This window comes from Brachyhypopomus gauderio, unplaced genomic scaffold (assembly GCF_052324685.1).
Source record: "Brachyhypopomus gauderio isolate BG-103 unplaced genomic scaffold, BGAUD_0.2 sc40, whole genome shotgun sequence".
Classification (NCBI taxonomy): domain Eukaryota; kingdom Metazoa; phylum Chordata; class Actinopteri; order Gymnotiformes; family Hypopomidae; genus Brachyhypopomus; species Brachyhypopomus gauderio.
In genome coordinates, this window is record NW_027506868.1 from 583629 (window position 1) to 605000 (window position 21372).

Consider the following 21372-nt stretch of genomic DNA (forward strand, 5'->3'; position numbering starts at 1 on the left):
GAGCCACTTTAAAGAGAACCACGAACAGGCGGGCAGTAAATGTGACAATTCCTAGAGAATGATTTACGTTTTACTTTAGATATATTACATTATGCCGGAGTTACACCGTGGTCTGTGACTGCAATTCCGTAACTACAGGCTCTGTGATCCGGGCCCGGGCACGGTTGCCTGCCGAAGCACGGTTCATTTGGCTAGTGTGAGCGCTCCAACCGTGCCCGGGCCCGGATCAGTTAACCGTGCTCGGGCCCGCTTGAAGAGGTGGGCCAGGGCACGATTCATGTGGACTCGGGCACGGTTCGCTTCTAGTGTGAGCGCTATCCGTGCCCGGGCCCGCTTGGTGCCTCGTCTGATTGGTTCATTTCGCTGGAACTCAAACATGACGTCAGTGATGCGATGCTCACGTTAAACAGTCATAGCGGCAAAGCGATTAGCAGACAATCGTTGTGTTAAATTATCGATAAATCTGTGCTTGCACCGTGTTTCTGCACTCCCAAAACGACTCGTGAACTCCATAGTGTTGTGCGAGCGCGCTTTTTTTCCAAATAAAGCGGCGTTGTGATGACGTAAGCGTGCTCGGGCCGGTGTGAGTGCAGGCCAGAGGGTGAGTGGGGAGGGGGGATAACCGGGCCCCAGCACGGAACCAGCAAACCGTGCCTAGTGTGAGTACGCCCTTAAAGCGTTACGTGCACTATTTAATGAAGGGTTTACACGTTTTACTGTAAGGAAATACAGTGTTCTGCCATCAGAATGAGAGTCTCTGTACCTTCATAATAAACGAGATAAACACCATCCAAATGTTTCTGTTGTCATTGTCTTACTTTCATTCACGCAAACGTATTTATGTCCGAGATCAGCAGCACACAGCCGTCAGAAATCACAACAGCAAAACTCCATTTTGATGCGTGTTGACCTCATTTAGGAGGACAGATGTCAGGTGTGGCCCCTGTGGCCCAGTGTGGCCCGGCCCTGCAGTCACACACCTCGGGGAGCTCTGGGGAGCTTTTTCCTTTCCACTGTTGCATTTGGTTTGTTCACTGGGGACTTGGACTCGAGAAATATGTAAAGCTGTTTTGTGAAAACGGCTCTTGTAAATTTGACATTTCTGTGCAACACCGGAATTGAGGGTATAAGCGGACAATACAAGATGCTTGGATCATGGCCGACGGGACACGTAAAGTTAACCTGCATAGAAAAAGTGCAAACTGCAAATGCTCCAGATGTGAGATATGTCGGCCACTACAATAACTGACAAAAGGATTATTTGTCTTCACCCATTCCTCCTCATGCATTAGGCCTACTGCACTTGTCTGCTATATTACTTAGAACAGATCAGCATTACACGGACCAAGACAACGCTGATCGGATTCGGAACAGTTTGGGGCCATGAAAATTAAGGATTTGTCGTTTCCAGTGGCACGACATTTTAATACTAATGGACACTGCGTTAATGACATGATATCTGTTTACATTGCCAGTTGTTGCTATGGCAGCAATGAAATTAGGAAACTCAAAAAGAACTGATCTACACTATTGCAACTTTAGAACCCCATGGAATTTATTATGATTAAAATGTAAATTTAAATATATGCCAAATATAATTCAGAATACTTTGTATGTCTTCATGAAGGACCTTTATCCAAAATGTCCCTTTTCTCTGTAAACCTACTGAAATTGTATACGTAAAAGACAGTTTCATAATTTTAAACCTTTTACTACACCCTAACTACACTGCAACTGCTCACCTGGAATCTTCTCCACACACACACACACACACCCCTGCTCACCTGGAAGATTCCAGGTGAGCAGGTGTGTGGGGGTGTGCGTTACAACTACTAAAATAACCAATGATCAATTGTTATCACTCATTCATCCTCATCACCACACCAGGAGTTATCTATTGCATTACGTCCAAGAGATGTAATCAGCTTTACATTGTAGTAACCAAGAGAAGACTTGCTGATGGGTTTGTTGAACACCTTCAGACCATCAGGATTAAGGATGTGTCCTTTCAAGGCAATTTGATACATTGTATTAACGACATCTGTTTGTATAGCCAGTTGTTGCTATGGCAGCAATGAAATTAGGAAACTCAAAGTAAAAGAACTGATCTACAGTACTGCAACTTTACAATATGGAATGACTGATGATTTAAACATCTACGTTTTCATATATAAACTGGTACCTCCTCCTATTGATTCAGAAGCACTTTGCGTGTACTGTTGATGAAGGACTTCTATCCAAAACATCCTGTTTCTCTGGAAACTGTGTACTTTACTACAATTTATATATATATATAACCCCCAAACAATGTCCCTATCCAACTGCATTGTAGAAATAGTATTATGAACTTTGGCCATGCTAACCATAAAAAGTGTAACTTCTTATCTTACAAATATCTCCATCTTATTAGGCTAGAGAAGGATATAGCTGCACATTCTGGACATTCTTGAGTGACTGGTGGCTTTGTGCGTTTACTGTCTGTAGCATTTGATGGGAGGGCTTTTCACTCTGAACTCTCGATTCATAACTTGCTTAGAAAGATTCCCACCCTCCTCTCCACCCCCATAACCCACAGAATGCTTTTAACTGCACAGTAGATCCTCTATTCATTGCCAAGTTCTGTGGCTAACCTGTTGCTTAGCAACCACTTAATCAATACCTGCAGCTTGCAAGAGTGAGGCAGGCGGCTGAAAAAAAATCATAAGCCATGGGAACAAAAGAATAAAAATCCAACTGAAATTCTACATTTTGATGCCCTTGAAATCAATCATTAAATGTTGTTAATTGACATTTATGCCAAGAATGAGATTCCTCCATCTCGCAAATACAGTGTGCATCAAATCAGTGTAGAATTTCTTGCAGACAGTTTTCCCAAAACACTACAATCCAATGCACATATACCTTGAATGTCAGAAGCAAACTCTGCAACACAGCAATCAAATTTACATCAAGCGCTGACAGGGTGCACATCACCCTGGGGTTCACATCCAATCTCACCATGTTCCAGCACACTCTACTTGCAGACATGCACTCCTAAGGCACTGCTGGTCTGGTACACTGACATCCAGCCCACTGACATGAGAGGAAGCTGTCAGCCTTAAGGGTTGCTCTGTTATTCAACACAACATTGTAAAGTTGTCCTCTTCACCTACTGTGTACATCATTCTTATAAAGTGACTGTGAAATTTTGGGAAAGGGGAAAAAAAGACTTTACCCTTTTATCAGAAGTGAAGGATCTCGGTACTCACCCGAGGAGCAGTCTGTAAAGACAGCCAAGGTCTGGCCTCCCACACTCTGCATGGTGAAGGGGTGATCAGTGGGCACTCGTACTGACGAGACCTTCTCCCCTTTACTCTCCACCACAGCCAGCTCCTCACTCAGACTGAAAGACACCTTAGAAACAAAACAATCATTCAAATCTATCTGACAGGGCTTGAATATGTTCTACACTTCTGTACTCAAATCCACTTTACACAGCACTAATGGTCAAAATGTTGTTTTAATAGGTAACTCCCACACTACCAATCAGCTGGGACATGATGTGACACAGTGAAGGACTTTAAGGTCTTGCTATTTTGTCCCCAAAGCCACTTAGTTTACTTCAGCCATTATGTAATGAGCCTGCTCACGAAGACGGCTGTTCACACGCACCTTAAGGGTTCATAGCGACATTCAATCTCAAGCCAATAGAGAAGTGACTGTGTACTGTGGTTATTTTATGTTTGTGTTTTTCTGTCCATGGGTGTAGGAGTGACTTGGCATGTAGTGGATGCTTTAATAAACTCAAAGTATATGTATGCAAACAAACACAGATAGAACCAACAAAGGTGCACGTGTGGGGGGTGGTAAAATATATAATCTGTATACAAGATTAGGGATCCAAAAACAATGGCTGCTTATATCAAACAGCTTTGTGTATGTATCTGAGGGGGCAATAACTGCCCTTAACATTACTAGCTCCGTTCCCTGTAGGCTGGAGGGGAGCACGTGGCGGGGGCATCATGTATTATATAATAAGTTTTATCATTAACGGCCAACCATTAACAGCATACTTACCGTCGTTTTTCCTTGATTTCTTGAAGAGATGAGGGAAGACGTTGTAAAGTCTTTCAAGAAATGTTCTGACAAGAAGACTGAGAGTTTATCAGATTGGGGATGACGCTGCTTACTTAGTTATTTGAAGCTTGCCAACCTCTCGACCTGATGCTTTTCCCCATTGCTGTGAAAGATACTTGGGAACCTATTTAAATGTTTTAGACGTCAAATATTTGAAGCAGATAAACAATTTCATTTAGTCTATCTTTATTAACCACGTTTGCAATTTCTAAAAAAAAAGTAGGTAAATAAACGACCTAACAAATTAAAGTTTGATCATGCCTGCAACACGAACCTTTACAAGCCAGACACCAGTATTCTGTTTGGCTCTTGTTAAATCGACGTTTTGGGTTTTATCAGACATTGTTCTCATCTGCACAAACGTGTTCCGACTCTCCTCCGCGTAAACTATATGACTGGTGACAAAGTCCCTCCTATAGCGCCATCTAGTGGCGCACCATCATATTATTTGCAGGTGTTATATATTCCAGAAATTACAACCATGGAAACGAAGGCAGTCCAATTTATTTTTTTCTATTTGTTTCCCTACAGAACACACACCATATCTATTGAAATGTTTCGCAAATGACACGCGCAATTCCTAAAATAAAAAATCATATTAAGTCGTGTATGTATGCAATGCAACCTCAAGATTGCCTTGTGCATGCAGCGAAGATCCACAGACAAAGAGAGAAACATAATTCTATATTTACTTTGAATCCTGTTCACAGTTATATTTCCATGTGCGAACATTGAATATTTTCATCTGTATTTTGGCTCCGTGTGTCATAATTTTAGTGGGAATAAATGTTCTTTAATTCCAGATGCATCAGGTCCATGTCATGCAGGCTTTTGGGACACTGCTGTGTGAAGTGCACCAGTGCGCGCGCCTTCCTGCATATGTAAGCGTCAGTCACCCAAAGCCCCATCAAACGGTGCATCCCAGTTCTCCATAAAACGCGAATGCCATAAATTCAATATTTCATACTGGTGATAGCAGAAATGGAACATTAGAGATGCTGAATTGACTGAAACGAGTGATTAAAAAATAGAGTTGATGTTTCGTAAAGTCTGAAACATCCATCCACAGTGACATCTAGTGACGATATGACGCTGTCATTGTCAAATATCTAATTCAGTAGTGAGGCGCAGTGAATACATTATCTTGGGTTTGTGCTCTAAATCTTCACTAAGAAATGATTTATACATGTCAATGCATACTGTTATAAATGTTAATGTATATTATGAATTGTGTCATGGGGTATTTTATTATAAGTTAGTGTTTGTGGAGAGTGGGTACAGGTTGCCAATTATTTGCATTAAGAAAGAACATCTGTGCTAGGACTGACATCGTTCCTCTTTTTACTCAAAATCTTCTGTTTTGGAGAAAATTCTCTAACAAGGCACATGGAGGAATGCAGAACTATCTTTGTCAGCCTGAACAAATGAGGAGATATGGCTGAGTGTTTGGCCCGGTATTCTAGGGCGTCATTTCCTCTGAGCAGATATGGGGTGGAGAAACATCACTGAACCTCAACAGGAGCATCAGTAGAGACGCACTGTCCTTGGCTTGCTCCACCCACTCTGCTGTCAAACACATCCCAAAGACTGTCATCATTATTTTTGGTTGTTTGTGGTGTAGCTACTGACGATGATGGAGCATAACTTGCTTGTGTTTGGGAAGTTGCACAAATAACATCACAGCACTCAGATGTCAGACACTTCACAGATTTGGCTGCTTTCTCTAGACATCCAAAAGCTGTAAGCTGGGATCTAACAGACGTTAGAGGACACCAACAGACCCCACCTCACCTCACATCACCTCACATTTACATTTACATTTACATTTATGGCATTTAGCAGACGCTCTTATCCAGAGCGACTTACAAAATTGCTATGTAGTTGCTTGGAATCTCCAAGGTAGTATAGATAGTCCTGAACACAAGGTACTCTAAGCTGGAAAAACCACTAGACGAAAGTCATATACCTAACAATTATACCTGAATATACACATCACCTGAGGAAAAAGACAGTAAGCAATTCCTATAACCCAATTATGCACAATACCTGAGAAAAAGGCAGTAAGCAATACCTGTAACAAACACCTGAGGAAAGAGACGATAATGCACAATAGACGAAGCATAATAATGCAAAGTGCACTTGAAAGAGGTGGGTCTTCAGTCGGCGTCTGAAGACAGCAAGTGACTCCAATGTTTGGACACACAAGGGAAGTTCATTCCACCACCTTGGAGCCAGGACAGAGAAAAGTCTGGATGCTTGTCTCCCATGTGTCCTGGATGATGGAGGGTCAAGACGAGACATACTAGAGGCACGGAGGGCTCTAGGTATGCTTCTGGGTTTTACCATGGCCATCAAGTAAGGAGGAGCTGGACCATTCTTTGCTTTGTAGGCCAGCACCAGGGTTTTATATTTGATGCGGGCAGCTACCGGAAGCCAGTGGAGGGAGCACAGCAAGGGAGTGACATGGCTGAACTTGGGAAGGTTGAAGACCAGCCGAGCTGACCTCACCTCACATCACCTCACATCACATCACCTCATCTCACCTCACATCACATCACATCACCTCACATTATCTCATATCACATCACCTCACATCACCTCACAACACCTCACCTCACATCACCTCACATCACATCACATCACCTCACATCACCTCACATTATCTCATATAACATCACCTCACCTCACCTCACAGCACCTCACCTCACATCACATCACCTCACATCACCTCACCTCACCTCACATCACCTCACATCACCTCACATCAAATCACATCACATCACATCACATCACATCACATCACATCACATCACATCACATCACATCACATCACATCACATCACATCACATCACCTCACCTCACATCACATCACATCACATCACATCATTCCTCCAAGTTCTCATGGAGTGTTTTGACTGTAATGCAGTTTTGCACAAAAGCCTTTAACATTTAATTTTCGTGAACTTTATCATGTAGCAGTCTGAGTGGGTTTTAAAGAAGAAACTATTTTCTGATGACAGTCCACATTGGCTTGATTGAAGACAACGAGAACCTGGACATTCACTAGCCTGATCACCACTGGGAGTTAAGCTGCTGTTGGAAGACATCAAAGCTGAAGCAGCATGCCCCTGCTTCACCCTGCTTCACCCTGCTTCACGCTGCTTCACCCTGCTTCACGCTGCTTCACCCTGCTTCACGATGCTTCACGATGCTTCACGATGCTTCACCCTGCTTCACGCTGCTTCACCCTGCTTCACCCTGCTTCACACTGCTTCACACTGCTTCACGCTGCTTCACCCTGCTTCACCCTGCTTCACGCTGCTTCACCCTGCTTCACGATGCTTCACCCTGCTTCACCCTGCTTCACCCTGCTTCAGGTTGCTTCACCCTGCTTCACCCTGCTTCACCCTGCTTCACCCTGCTCACACAGTCGCTGTAGCGTCAGGAAGGTGCTGGACGAGCTTTACTGAAGATGTACCCTAGTCCAGCAATACTTGTAAAAGTTGTTCATAGCCAATCAAAGGCAATCGAGCACATTGTGAGTTGACATCTTCGGCTTTATCCCCCTCACTTGCAGATCTGTTCTGGCCTCTCTAATATGCCCAACTGAGTCAGGCTCTGGTAAGAGACCCCTCAATACAGTGATGCATGTTTTTTCTTATCACCAAGAAAATGACATGGTGCCACTAGGTACAAATATGCCTAATAGCATTCAGTTTTAAGGCATACAGGGAGGACCATACACAAGCTATGCATTTATACTGTACCTGACAACCTTAAATGATTCAATATGTACAATTTTTAATTACTTGACATGATATCTAATAAAAGTCAAATATGGTGTCCCATATTTCTGTATGTCTGTATTGGGTATTCAGTGGTTCTTCTTAGGAGTTCCTCCATATGGCTTCCCTGTATACACCTGAAGGTTTCAAGTGTATGATGAACTAGCATCCCTGGCACCGCAGATCTTGATCGCATATGTTGTAGATGTAACATAGAGGAGCTAGGAGGTGAATACCTGTGCAATAGAGAGCAAGGGCTACCAAGAGCTGGGGTGATTTCCCTGTTTAGGGTTACCCTGCCCACACGAAGGGTACCTGACTGACGCGACATCTTAACTAACCGTAAAACACAGATCACAGAACACTAGAAGAAAATCAAGATAATCAAACAAGACACAACCACAAAGGAAGATATTAATAAATCATAAATATATTTACAGGAAACAGAACACATAGTACACAAGCTTAGTACAGTCTACACAGACCTATCCTGCATACTACAAGCCTGACAATATAAATCAAGACTACTAACAACGACCTACATACAACATATACCTACAAAAGGGAAGAACTAGCTGATACAAACTGATACACAACATATGAACACAGTATAGAGGACCAAAGGAGAAAAACCAAACTGAAGCTGTTACTATGAACTGGCACAAATGTGAGGGGAAAACAACAAGAAAACAATCAACTTTAATCATTGACCCACACCCCACACAGAAAACAAGAGGAATATATACTACTAACAATTGTCCCACACTGTCTGGACTGAAAGTAGTTTATCTCTGCCACTGAGTTTGTCAGCCATCTTGATTATCAAAGCAGATAATCCTGGAAGTAATATGAAATCTTTCTAGAGACATTTTGTAGGAAACGTTCTCTGTCAGATTTTGCATCCCCTAGGGATTATGTGGATTCCCCTTTGGGTCTGAAAACTCCAGCAAGGACAAGAAGCCCAAAATATGGACATAAATGGATTTGGTCCATCTCCAGGTCTCTTCAAAAACACACCTTTCCTCTGGTGTGTGGAAACCAAAACGATTTTCTGGATGTCACCTGGAATGACATGTTCAAAAGAACACTTGATGTCCTGCACATGACTGCTATCCATACTGGCCCTGGTTGTATCTTTAACACACTGGCCCTGTGAGGTGACTCTTTCTTTGGCCAAGGAGACCATTCAATATCACCATTTTTTGACAACCATATTTCTCTACTTTTGCATTGCTTCAATGTACTTCGTCTTAGATTATGTGAATTCGCACTCAAATATCCACTAGGTGGCAGTGTTAGACATCTGAACAAAATAGGACTGGAAGATAGAAAGTTGGATTTAAACTTTCTTATGACAGAACAAAAACTATTATATATATATATATATATATATATATATATATATATATATATATATATATATATATATATATATACCAATAACCGCATTCATTCCAAACAGATCAGAAAAGATGTCATGTATCTTACAATATAGGATTTGTTTAGCATTAATTGTTACTGTTACACTTGGGTATTGTCTGAGCTCTGACTGGCCACAAAGTTGATAAAAAGCTAAAGTCCTCTTAGTTGCAGAGTCGTGCTCCTCCCAATGTCTGTGGTGTTTCAGACATTTCACCTCAGCCACTAGATCAGAACAGCTGCTGTACTGCTGGTCTCACATATCTTAATACCTTGAACATCTCTGAGCATGTTCAAATGCTCTTGTGTCTGTGAGAGACAACTACAGTGAACTCACAGAAGGGCAGCAAATACTTCATTTTTGTCTTTTACATTCAACTCACATAAATCAGAGGTACAAGAATGGAGCCATTTTTTTTTAAGATATCATTTTAATAATGTTTTACTAACTTAATGCAGACTACACAGACTAGTCTGGGACCACAATTTGTCCCAGAGGAGAAGGGGGTTTTGTTTCTTTGCTTTTTTATTATGGTGTGCTTGTATGATTCAGAGCTGCTGACAGTACCAGGCGCTTACACTGCAATCAGTTCTTACTGGCTCTCTGTAGAGTCTCTGTATCTGTTGTGTATAGATGTTTACAGCCCCTCTACCAGCCCATATAACTTCATTCAGAACACATACTTCTTTGGCTGGGCACAATTTCATAAATCTTTTCATTGGAGTTTTTGTTCCAGTTTACAGTAATGAAATTCCTGCTGGCTTATACTGGAGAACAAAAGAGAGAGGGGTTGTTTGTTTGCTTACAACTAATAATTGCAGTTATTTTTGACAAAGTCAATGGTGACAGGTGTTGGTAATCTCTGCTCTACAGAGGTGTAAGATCTTTTCATTATCAGCCTTCAGTGAACATCACCTCCCTCTAAGAGCCCCTAAAGAGAAAGCACCTGTTTCAATCAGGCACTTCTCTGGCACATATCAGTTGTATTTGACAAGACATACAGCTACAGTATCAATTTAACCACTAAAATGTATTTATGGACATGCAATTTTTTTTACAAACATTCAAATGCAATCATCAAATGTAAAACCATTACTTTATTAGTACCAATCATTTCCCTTTCATTTGGATTGTCAACTGACACTCCCCTAGGAACAAAAGTGTCTACCATTACCATTACAAGTACCTATCATTATAATTACTTCATATAATCACACTGAAAATGTCAAATTTCTCTTTTTTACAAGCACATGCAAATTATGCACTGCACCACCAATCAAAACAAAACACAGCCAAACATAAAAAACAGTAGAATCAAGTGCACTGTCTACCGTGACACTGGCGGAAGATCAAGATTGTGCTGCTTGGTGTTATATATATTGATTTCTACCACTCCATACCACTACCTTACTGCAGACTAAGATGTGTTTAATATGTCCCTTACTTAAGTCATTGACAGCATTGTGCCCAGAATGTTAGGTCTTTAGTTTCTTTAGCTCGACTTCAAAAACGGTCAACCAACAATGTGTGTGAAGTTAATGTTTTATACAACTTTCAGGCTATGTTACTAGATCTGTTTTTGTTTGTTAAGCTGCTGACCCAGATAAAATGCATTCAATATTTGTTATCCAGTGAGGCTAGAATAATTATCTACTTCTTAATCGATAATATGTTTTGGTCAGATCTGGCTATTCAAAAATTTATCTCTGTCTATTCGATTCTTTTCCTTTGAAAATTAATGCTTTACACGTACTTAAGCTAACGGATGTCTTCAGACTAACATGAGTTGGACTGACGTGAAGACAACGCCCGTTCCCCATAATCATCTCGACAGCCTCCGAAGTCCAAATGAACGAGACTGTCCCTGTGGTCTGGGTTTGTCTATATCTAAAGTCATGAATGCGCTTTAATTAAACCAATATTACTGTCTTATTTCGGCTGATTCTTTGCTGTCAATTTTTTAAAACAACTTACGCCCACCTTGATATTACCCTTTCTACCTCTTGTCTCATTTCTATTCCTATTTCATCCCCCTTTCCTTCGCCCTTTCCTCAGACTGCTTTATGTCTGGTTGCCTGTGGTCCAAACGGACATGCGCGGCCGCCATCTTGTCCCGTGCTCCTCCCCCTTCTGCTGTCGTCACAGATAGCAACAGCGCAGCTACATCACAACGAGCTAGACACAGCTAGCTATAGCTAACACAGCTAACACCGGACCACAACAAAGACACCGAGAGATGGAATAAACAAGAACTGTGATCCCGTTAAGCTGTTTGGACACCGTCGAACGATTATATGATTCATGGTTCATTTAAGGTTATATTGTAAACACGACTTGGCTAGTCTGGCTGTAACTACCGTGTCGTTTCCAGCGGTGTTTGAGTTATTAGCGGTTATATGTGTTCACTGGATTAACCAACACCACCTTCACTGTGTTCACTTCATCGTCGTTTCAACATTCTTGGTCAGTCTGCGATAAACGGCTCAACAAACCGGGCTAGGTGTGAGCTAGCAGCACTAGACCACTGTTCCTAACTTAGCCTGCTAGCATAATAGCGCCGACATTGTTCAGATTAAACACAGTTGAACTGCTGCTGGAAAGTGGACGTTAGTTTATGTGGAAGATACTTGAGCGAGATACGATTGTTGTTGGAAAAAAACTCTCAACACGGCAGTTTTTGTAATCTGTATTTAAACTGTGCCAGAGACCCGCTAGAAATGCATCACCCCGACACGAGCTCTCGACAAATGGCGCAGCCGGCGAGTGTCCCGAGGCGGGGTACTAGTAGCGGCTCCTCATCCTCACCTGGAGGTACCAGCCTCAGCTGCAGTCTGGTCCCGACAGATGATTACAAGCCTTCGACATTAATCCAGCCGCCGGCCCCCGCCGTGTCGCCACTTGGAAGTCAGCAGCCTCCCCAAAGCCTGAACATACATTCCCAGTCAACGTTGATGCCTCCGAGTCTGCCTGCAGCAGGGGCACAGATAAAAAAGAAAAGCGGCTTTCAGATCACCAGCGTTACTCCAGCACAAATCTCTGTCAGCACGAATAACAGCATTACAGAGGACACTGAGAGTTGTGATGACTTGGATGAGTCCCACACTGAAGACTTGAGCTCTTCTGAGATCTTGGATGTGTCCTTGTCACGGGCAAATGACACCGGGGTGGCCGAGAGAAGCTCGTCTGAGGAAACTCTGAACAACTTTCATGAGGCAGAAACTCCAGGAGCCGTGTCCCCTAATCAACCCCCTGTACTCCCTCAACCTCATGGAACTATGGTAAATGGTGCAGTTCACCACCAGCACCAATCCCACCACAACCTTCATCACCATCAGTTTCGCCCCACTCCTTCTGGAAATACTCACGCCTATTCCTCTGGCTCCACCGGGACCCACGCTGGGATTATCCTGGGCAGTGTGACCTCTACCGCCACACCAAGCACTGGGGCTTCACCAGCCATAGGCCAGAAAATGCCTTTAAATGTTGGAGGGATTGTGGAAAGTGCCTCTGTGAGCACACCCAACGTTGTTGGTCAGAGTTTGGTTAGCGTTGCTCCAGGAACGTCTGCTGGAATGGGCTCAGGTGCTGCAGTTAGTATTGTTAAGCCTTTAACAAGCAATGTTAGTAATGTTAATATATTAAACTCCAATGTGCCTGTTTTAGGTGGCATAAGTACAAATGGTAGCAGTGTAGGTTTTTCATCTGGCTTGAATAATACTCATAACCAAAATGTAAACTTGATGCAGAAGCAAAGTGGTGTAGTGAGTAGTGTCATGACCATGACAACTGGCACCACCACCACGTCTGCTGTTGTTGGCTCAACCCGTGTCAGTCATGTGGGGTTGGTGGACATGACCTCGCCTTCAGCTGTTGCCCCAGTCTCCAGTGCTCAGCCTCAGCAGACCCAAATGCCCACTGCTACCACCAGCTCACGCTTCAGAGTGGTTAAGTTGGACTCTAGTTCAGAGCCTTTTAAGAAAGGCAGGTGGACATGCACAGAGTATTATGACAAGGAGGTTCCAGGTCCTGGAGCCTCTGAGAATGCGCCATGCACCCGATCGGTGGAAAGCATCCGCCAGCTCGTACCTGAGAGCACGTCCTGTTCGGAGAGCACTAGTGGAGGCTCGGTCAGCACTCTGAGTGTGGGCAGTGGGGATACTGGAGGCTCTACAGCCGTGCAGCCGATCTTTCCACAGCCTCAGATGTCTGACTACTCCGCCCCCGCTAACATCTCTAAGCCTCAGATGCCACGCCAGGACATTGTGCATCCACACCTGAAGGCCAGTGCCGCCTCACTGCTAGCCAGCACTCAGCAGCAGGCTCCAGTCAGCATGGTAGGACTGCAGACGCCCACCGGGCATCCATCACCTGCCGCACCCCCACAGCAGCTCACATATGCCCAGGCAGCACAGCTGACTCCTGCTCAGGGTCGGCCAAGAGGCTCCCAGCAGCAGATGGTTTACCCACCCATACAGCAGTCAGCGGCACCAGTTCAGGTAGCACCAGTGCATGTCAACCCATTAAGCCAAGGTGGCAGTGTGCCACCTGAATTGACCCAGTCTCAACAGATCATGCAGGCTACACCTGCGTCAGCACATCCACTACCCTGCTCCATCCCCCCTGTGGCTGTAGCAGGCAACAGTCAGATGATGCCTGCGCCTCATCTGCCTGCCGTAGCTCAGTCACTAACACAAGGACTTCTCCAGCCTCAGCAGACACCCCCTCCCCAGTTGGTCCAGGCCCCTCCTGCCGGGGTCATGCCACCCTTGGTTCAGTCTGCAGGTCCTGGGCTTGTCAAGAAGCCTCAAGGCCAACCGCTGTTGTCTCAGCTCTCTATGGAACAGCAGGCATCGCTTAGCAGTCAGGGCCCAACAACCCAGTTTGTCCCGGCTGTTACGACGAGCCTGACCACATCAAATGTGCCTGCCAGTCACCACAGTAATCCTCAGCCCAGCATGGTTCATCAAGGCGTTAAGGACACTGGAGCACAGCCTCCCGTCAGCGCCCTGTATGCCTCTCTGCCCTCGTTGATGGCCACTCAACTGGAGGATGCCCAACGCCTTCTCTTTCAGCACCAGTCTCTGCTCGCCTTTCCGAAGCTAGCGGCTGGTGAATGTGCCTCCCAAACTGGCACCTCCTCAGGTGCGGAGGACAGTGGAGTCAGTGCCTTGACGGCCTCCGCCAGTCTGCTGAAGAACCTGCCTGTAGATGGAGAGGAAGACGGGTGAGTGTCAGAATAAGCGTTTATGGAACGCTACTAGATTGAACTGTGTTCTAGCAGACCCCACTTAATATTAAATCCTGGTTTTTATTTGTTTTGTACAACAGCAATAGGAAGTGGTCCTTATTGTTTTTGCTTATTTTAAATGTGCTCTTTTCAAGTGCTCTCAAGCAACTTATTGTTTAGCATAAATCAGAATGACTGACAGTAATTACGGTTGTATCAGTATCCTGGTCATCTTCCATTTAAAATGAGTACCGTGCTTAATCTGTGCACATCTCTATATTTGATATATAGGCCTTGCCTTCTTGGATTTTAATTCTAAAGTGAGTGTAAACACATACTAAATTTACTAAAAATGAAATTTTGTTTAAGCATACTAAAATTCAGGTGAGAGGCCAGTTCATTTGCACAACCATAAGTGTTCCCATAGGCCGTGGTGTAGTCATGACTGCTCTGTGCCTGATGAAGCTTGCTGGGATGATGAGAACCTCAGTCATGTGAGCGTTGTTAATGGACCTGGCAATGCTGTCTCTCAGCATACATGTTTGCAGAGTCAGCACTGCAGCAGTCAGTGTTTACAGCCTTAGCCAAGACTAATAAAGGCTAAATTATCTTGGCCTTTTGTGTTCATTTTGAAAGTTCACAATAATACATTGAATTTTGTGTTTTGTTTACCTGCTGCATCACCCTTAAGCCCTTGTTAGTGATAGTGTAGCAAGTCATAGGAACATTTGTGTGCCTTGCTTGTGCCAAAAAGGCTTAGGAAAAACTTTGATCATAGTAAGTTCATGTACAAGTGGCATTTTTTCTTATAATCCACTCAGGTCTGCCTAGTGCATCATCCTAGTTGAAACATCAAGCCAAGATGCTCACAGTGATGAGACAGGAATATAAAAACATCAAGGCCTCGAGGGTTATTGGGTAATTGGTGGTGATTAGGCTCTTCTGACGACTAGGCTATACTGGTACTAGGCTATACTGGTACTAGACTTCTGTTAGCTTCAAACGCCTTGATGTTTTTTTATTGCAGACAGGGAAACATGCATGTATACTTTTGATTTGGTTTGAGTTCTATTAATTTAGTACTCTGTGTTACATCTGTTTAAATTAGTTTTTCCGATATTTAAAGTACGAATTAGACCACACCTTGTCACCCATGGGCATTTTGCTGTTTTATTTACATGCATTTAAAGCATTATTTTGCCAATATTAATTTATTGTTTCAATGGGGTGGGTTAACCATTATGTTTGTGTAGGGCTGACTATGGGAGGGAAACCTGTGAGAATTTATGAATCATATTTTAGGTGTGATTGTGTATATTGAGGAAATGAGTAAGTGCCTCAGAGAACTGGGCTGTAAGGCTTCCTAGGGCTCTGGGCTGGTGCCACCACACTGATACAGCAGCCTGAAGGCAGTGAGGTGACAGCACTAACTCACTTTATTGTCTTGTGACCACAGTTGTGCTGTAGGAATGCTCTTCAAAACTTGTGGCTGAACGCGCTGTCTTATATAATGGCCACGGCTTTATGAGACATAAAATTATATGTTCACATGTCTTGCTAATCCTATATTTTTACTTCCTTGGCTGTCTTTTTGGTTATGTGATTAGGCTATATATACACACTTTAAGACCCAATGAGGTAGACTGTGAGCCTTGATGTGACTGACAATATGAGGCCCTTGAGTGTTCCCTGAATCTGGTTAGCTGAAGGTTTAATGGTTCACACTAGTTCTTTCAGCAACTCTTTTGTTTTTATTTCACATTTGACTCACATTCCTCAAAACACCACTTGATCTAACTAGACACAAATTATATTAAAGTGGTTTTGTACAGTTCTTGGGTCACAGTGTCGACTGGCAGGCCTGTTTAGGAAGATTATCACATGTTTTCATTCTGAATGCAATCTGCTCTTGGCAGTGATGGAAGCTGCACATGTGACTCTCGGTGAATAACTCTTTGTGTGGATATCAAGTAGATTAGCCCATCTCTCCAATTAATAGGCCCTGTGGAATACTGTGGGTTTAGAGAGAAGAGGAAATGCTTCCACTCGGCCAGGCCAGAACAGACAGAAAGGTGGACGACAGTATGTCGTGATGCAGCTGGATTTCACGTTTGGCCTGTCTTGTGTTCTACAGGCTGTGCTCTTAAAGTGACAGAGCCACACAGCTTTTGTAAGCAGTCTGTTTACTTCCATTAGAATCAGACACAGACTTTTTATTATAGAGGAATAAAATGCTTCTTTCTTCATGGGGAGTTTTGGAACATTCACTGCAACTAATTGATTTCAACTTGAGTAAAAATTATCTGGTGACTCCAGGGTCCAAACATGCAAGTACACATAGACTTACAGTGCTGAAAAGTCGCCATTATGTATGTTCTGGCCATTTTCTCCACACAAACAGAATGTTCGTCTTGGCCCTTTCAGCCCCCTTTGGCGTATTTATGAATTCCTCAGAGAGTGAATCTCTGCTTTAGGATTCATTACTCTGCCATTTTCCACAGTGATGGTGTGATGAATGGATCAACACTCTTCACCATTAGGAACACGTGCTTCCATAACAAACACTTGCTTCATTGTTCAGTTTCTAAACGAGTGTGTTTCAGCAAGGGCAGCTCTGGGTCTGAAACTGTGTAACAGCTTCTGAACACTCTTGTTTATTTTGTTGCTCACTCACTATCTGAATGATGACTAATGTGGTCTAACCTCCGTCTATGCTGAGCACCCTCAGGAACGGTGACGCTCACTCTCGGTATCCAGCACGTTCTGCAGATGTGACGTGCTGCACAGGTTCTTGTATGTGAGGAGCACAGCCGCACTGTGGCTGCTGGTCTTTCTTCAGTCTAGTTTGTCACACTGGACAGCAATTTGATTTTTACATTTATTTAGTAATGTTAGTGCCCATGTTATTAATCTTGTGAGAATTCAAAGCAAAGGGCATGTGTAGTGCAACTAGCATATTAGTGCATTATTTGTGTAATCGGAGGGCTGCTGTATACAAAGTTCATATGTAAAGAGTGTTTCATTGTGCCAGAGAACAGCAGTGCATTTGATTACCCTCCTGTGGATATTTCTGTGCCCCATTCAAAACAACAACATTGCTAGTAAATAGAGCCTTGAGTGCTCATTCGCTTTGAGGCTATTCAGCTGTTGCCAGAGGTCAATTCGTGTCTAAATTGTCAATTACACATTTGCTATCATCTAGCCTACTTAATATACATGTTGTCTAATTATATCCAAGATCTAATTATATCTAAGCTTATCTGATATTTGTTCAGCAGTGGAAAGCAGTCAGTAATCTATTCTGTCTGAGGTGTGTGGAAATGGCCATGGTGGACTTTATGAAGCTAATATAGCAGCAATAGCAATAACGGGTTTCTACCTTTACAACTAGGACAAATTAGCTTTTTATAAATTAGTATCCTCCACCTTTACAACATCGACACAACTGTTAGTACTGAGCAGTTAAATAATGAAGTACAGCCATTTTAATTGGGGCTCAATGATGAATCCACAAGTAAATATGATTCTCTTGCTCTTTTGTAAATCTGAAATGGTTTATCCATTGCTTTAGCCATCGGCTCTTCACAGTGGCTGTTATGAGACCTCAACATTTGGGGATTACTTCATGCCCTGATGGATTCGATTAAATCAGGAGTATACAAAGAGTTATCGTTCAAACCGATGACTCAGTAAGCCATGAGACATGGCATCTGCCATCTCATTCACTCCTCACCAGGTTATTGACAAGTGGGACTGTTCCAGCATTTGAGTTATCCCTGCAATGCTTTGACTGCACTTTGTTGTTTGGAGAAGATCGAGGTCCTTCAGTTCACTGCTGGATGCCTTGCGTAAGGAAGTTTATCAGAACTTGATGCCAATTATACCTTTTTCTGATTTACCTTTTTAAATCATTGAATGTTTAGTTTGGTACAGAACGTGAAATACGGACATGTGCCGGGAAATACGGACGTTTGGTCACCCTATGTTTGGAGTAAAAATAATCAGTTAAATTTATCATATGGGGACACAAACAGTGATATTTGAGAAGTGAAATGAAGTTTATATGATTTACATCTAAAACATCTCTAGTTCATTTAAGTTTGATGGTTTCCGACCATGGACAGCTCTCTTTAAGTGACACCACAGATTTTCAATAAGGGTGCCCAAATTTTCATACCCCACTGTAGGTCACTTCATGTTGATTAAAAATATGTGCGTTTTGATAACTTTATATTAAGACTTTCCTGTCCAAATCTGCACATGTGTTTGCAGAGCAGGAATGGTGTCCCAGCACGGGGGTTTTTGGTGGAACAGGAAGTCTCCTGTGTGCATTCAGCACAGGCCTGTGCTGCTCTGTTAAACACAATGAAAGTTCCCTTCCTTATGGGTGGTAGAAGGTCAGCACGGCCACACTGGAGCTGGGTCACAATAGCATGGCTCTGCCTCGACGTGGGCTCCTCATTTAGGATTAGTCTCAAATATGAAAGGTTTGTATCACTTATTGCATTTTTTGTAACTGTGTGTGCAGCGCTGCTTTAAAAGTAACCTTCATATACTGTCAACATGCAGACGTGACTTTCCTTTCATGTCTTGTAGGTTTTGCCTTTGAAGTGAGAATACAGGCTCGGGGTAAAAGCTCTACTTTCTAGAACAGAGGCTCTGTGCCTCTGTTGAAGCTTGAAGCCTTTAAGGTGGATCTTGGTCTTGTGATTGGCTCTCTCTCCTCATCCTGGTAGAAAGTCCATGTGTGCCTTGTGTGCAAGATTTTCTGCCAGTCAAGGTGTTAAATGCTAATTTTGACTTCTGCCTAACTGGGAAACAGACAGTGTTGGGAACGTTACTCTAAAAAAGTAATTAGTTATAGTTACTCACTACTTCTTCAAAAAAGTAACTGAGTTAGTATCTGAATTACTCTATAATAAAAGTAACTCGTTACCAGGGAAAGTAACTATTTGCGTTACAGTTTAAAAAAGGTTATATGCCAATTAATTAAGTTTTTTTTAAGCAGTTTTCACAGTCAGTTGAAATGAGTAGATCAGAAAGTTGTTTAACTTTTGATATTTATTGCACATCCACAGATCAGTGCAGGATAAAATCCTTTAAAATCCCAAATCTTTGTAAAAAAAACAAAAGTAAACAGTTACACTATATAAAGTGCATTTACATCTATTAAATTAAATTATCTCAACCTGAGACAACTGGTTTGTTCACAACAGAAGTAAACTTAACAATAAATCCTCTATTCTTAATTAAATAAATCAAATACCCAGTCTGGTAGACATTCAGGAACTTCAAGTATTTTCTTAAATAATGTTTATATCGCCTTGAAAATGCTAAATTTTCTTCGGCTTGCATCTGACGCCATTTTGGCCTCTTCTCCGTTTGTGTCGTGTCACTCGCGTGCTTCGGCGCGCGTGTAAAAACACTGGCTCTGATTGGCTACCATAACGCTGCCTTAGCCAATCGCTTACTGACTTGTTAAGTTAAACAGGTGTTACACCGAGAACTGTGACCTATTGGGATCTGTTACTCCTCACTAGCCTGGGCAGCGGTCCGCTCGCATTAGTATATCAATATAGTAACGCACCGCTTTTAATGACCAGTAACGTAAACGGCGTTGTAACGACAGGAAAAGTAACTAATTATATTATCCCGTTACTGACAAAATGACGCCGTTATTTTTAACGGCGTTATTCGCAACACTGGAAACAGATGATGTCGACGAGAAACTCGTCTTTGAGCATCTGATCAACCCAGTGAACTCATTTGTATACATGAATAAAATACACTGCAACTTCATTGGGATACATTGAGAGCTTTCATTATATTGAAACACGCTGATGTGGTTGAGGAGTGGCCTCCTTTATTTTGACCAGACGTGTTTATTTTGACCAGAAGTGCACATGAACGTGGTGGTTCATCAAGACACCTGCAGAGCACTCGCTGGCAATATCTGAGGTTGATTGTGATAACTACAGCACACAAAAATATTTCTGATTTATTGGAGGGCATATTTGCATATTGCCAGACCATATTGTGATGATAAAATATTGTATTGAACAGCCTGGGGTGGGGTCTAGTGGAACATGGCAATGATACGCATTTCAATATATCTGGTTCCCCCATCCCTGCTTAGGATGCATCATTTCTGGCCCAGTCCACTCAAAAAGGGATTTATAGTGGACCCCCCCCCCCCCCCTCGCTGTGTTTAAAGTAATCCAGCCCTGTGTCAGGTGGCTGAATGGGAGATGGGCCCTGTGTTTAGTATACAGCACTTCATAAGCCTTTAGACCTGAATCATTGTTTCGCTGGTGCTGCCTACTGCCATGCATCTCTTCCTGCTCTTCCTGCTGGCCAGCCTCTTTTCTGCCAGTCTGCCCGCTTGTCTGAGCCACCACCCAGCTGTAGTGATCAGCAGCACAACCCTCCCTCATATCTCAGTAGTGTTTCCAGAACCCAAATGTTCATTACTGTTTCTCTCCTGGCCTGATTGCATGTAGGGAGATGAACAGACCTTTGGTTTGTTTGGTGTGTTGTGCCTTTGTGGTAAATGTTATGCTTTGAAGTAGCTAGTGGTTACAGTTTTGTGACAATGAAAAGCTTTATGTAGGCTAGTAAGCTTTGTTCTTTGATGGTGATTGCTCAGTGTGATGCACTCTCTCTTGTGTCACTCTAAGCCCTGGTGTAGTACATTTGGGACCCAGGCCCTGCTTCATAACTGAACTATAACTGCAGAGGGGCATTCAAGTTCAGAGCCTGGTGGCTGAGTGCTCATCTACTGTAGACTCTATCTTCGACTAGTGTTGCACGGTATACCGATACT

At 42.9% G+C, this 21372-nt stretch overlaps 2 protein-coding genes across 12 annotated transcripts in view; one reads left to right on the forward strand and one right to left on the reverse strand.

Annotated features, from left to right (window-relative positions):
- gtf2f2b (general transcription factor IIF, polypeptide 2b) overlaps nt 1–4533 on the reverse strand; it is a 31714-nt gene extending 27181 nt beyond the window's left edge. For all 3 annotated transcript variants that reach the window (XM_076985380.1, XM_076985379.1, XM_076985381.1), the window contains exons 1-4: nt 4391–4533; nt 4170–4240; nt 4057–4075; nt 3249–3393 (exon numbers count right to left, since the gene is read on the reverse strand). In XM_076985380.1, the coding sequence (XP_076841495.1) occupies nt 3249–3393; nt 4057–4075; nt 4170–4240; nt 4391–4468 (313 nt within the window). In that variant the 5' untranslated portion in view covers nt 4469–4533. The remainder of the gene's footprint in view (nt 1–3248; nt 3394–4056; nt 4076–4169; nt 4241–4390) is intronic.
- A 6884-nt stretch (nt 4534–11417) lies between these two features.
- Nucleotides 11418–21372, forward strand: part of tsc22d1 (TSC22 domain family, member 1) — a 62824-nt gene continuing 52869 nt past the window's right edge. For 8 of the 9 annotated variants that reach the window (XR_013123039.1, XR_013123036.1, XR_013123038.1 and 5 more), the window contains exon 1: nt 11418–14546. Coding sequence is in view for 4 of the 9 variants with exons in the window: in XM_076985370.1 (XP_076841485.1) it covers nt 12040–14546 (2507 nt within the window). In the remaining 5 variants the exon portion in view is untranslated. The remainder of the gene's footprint in view (nt 14547–21372) is intronic. The other variant, XM_076985368.1, reaches the window with a different exon arrangement.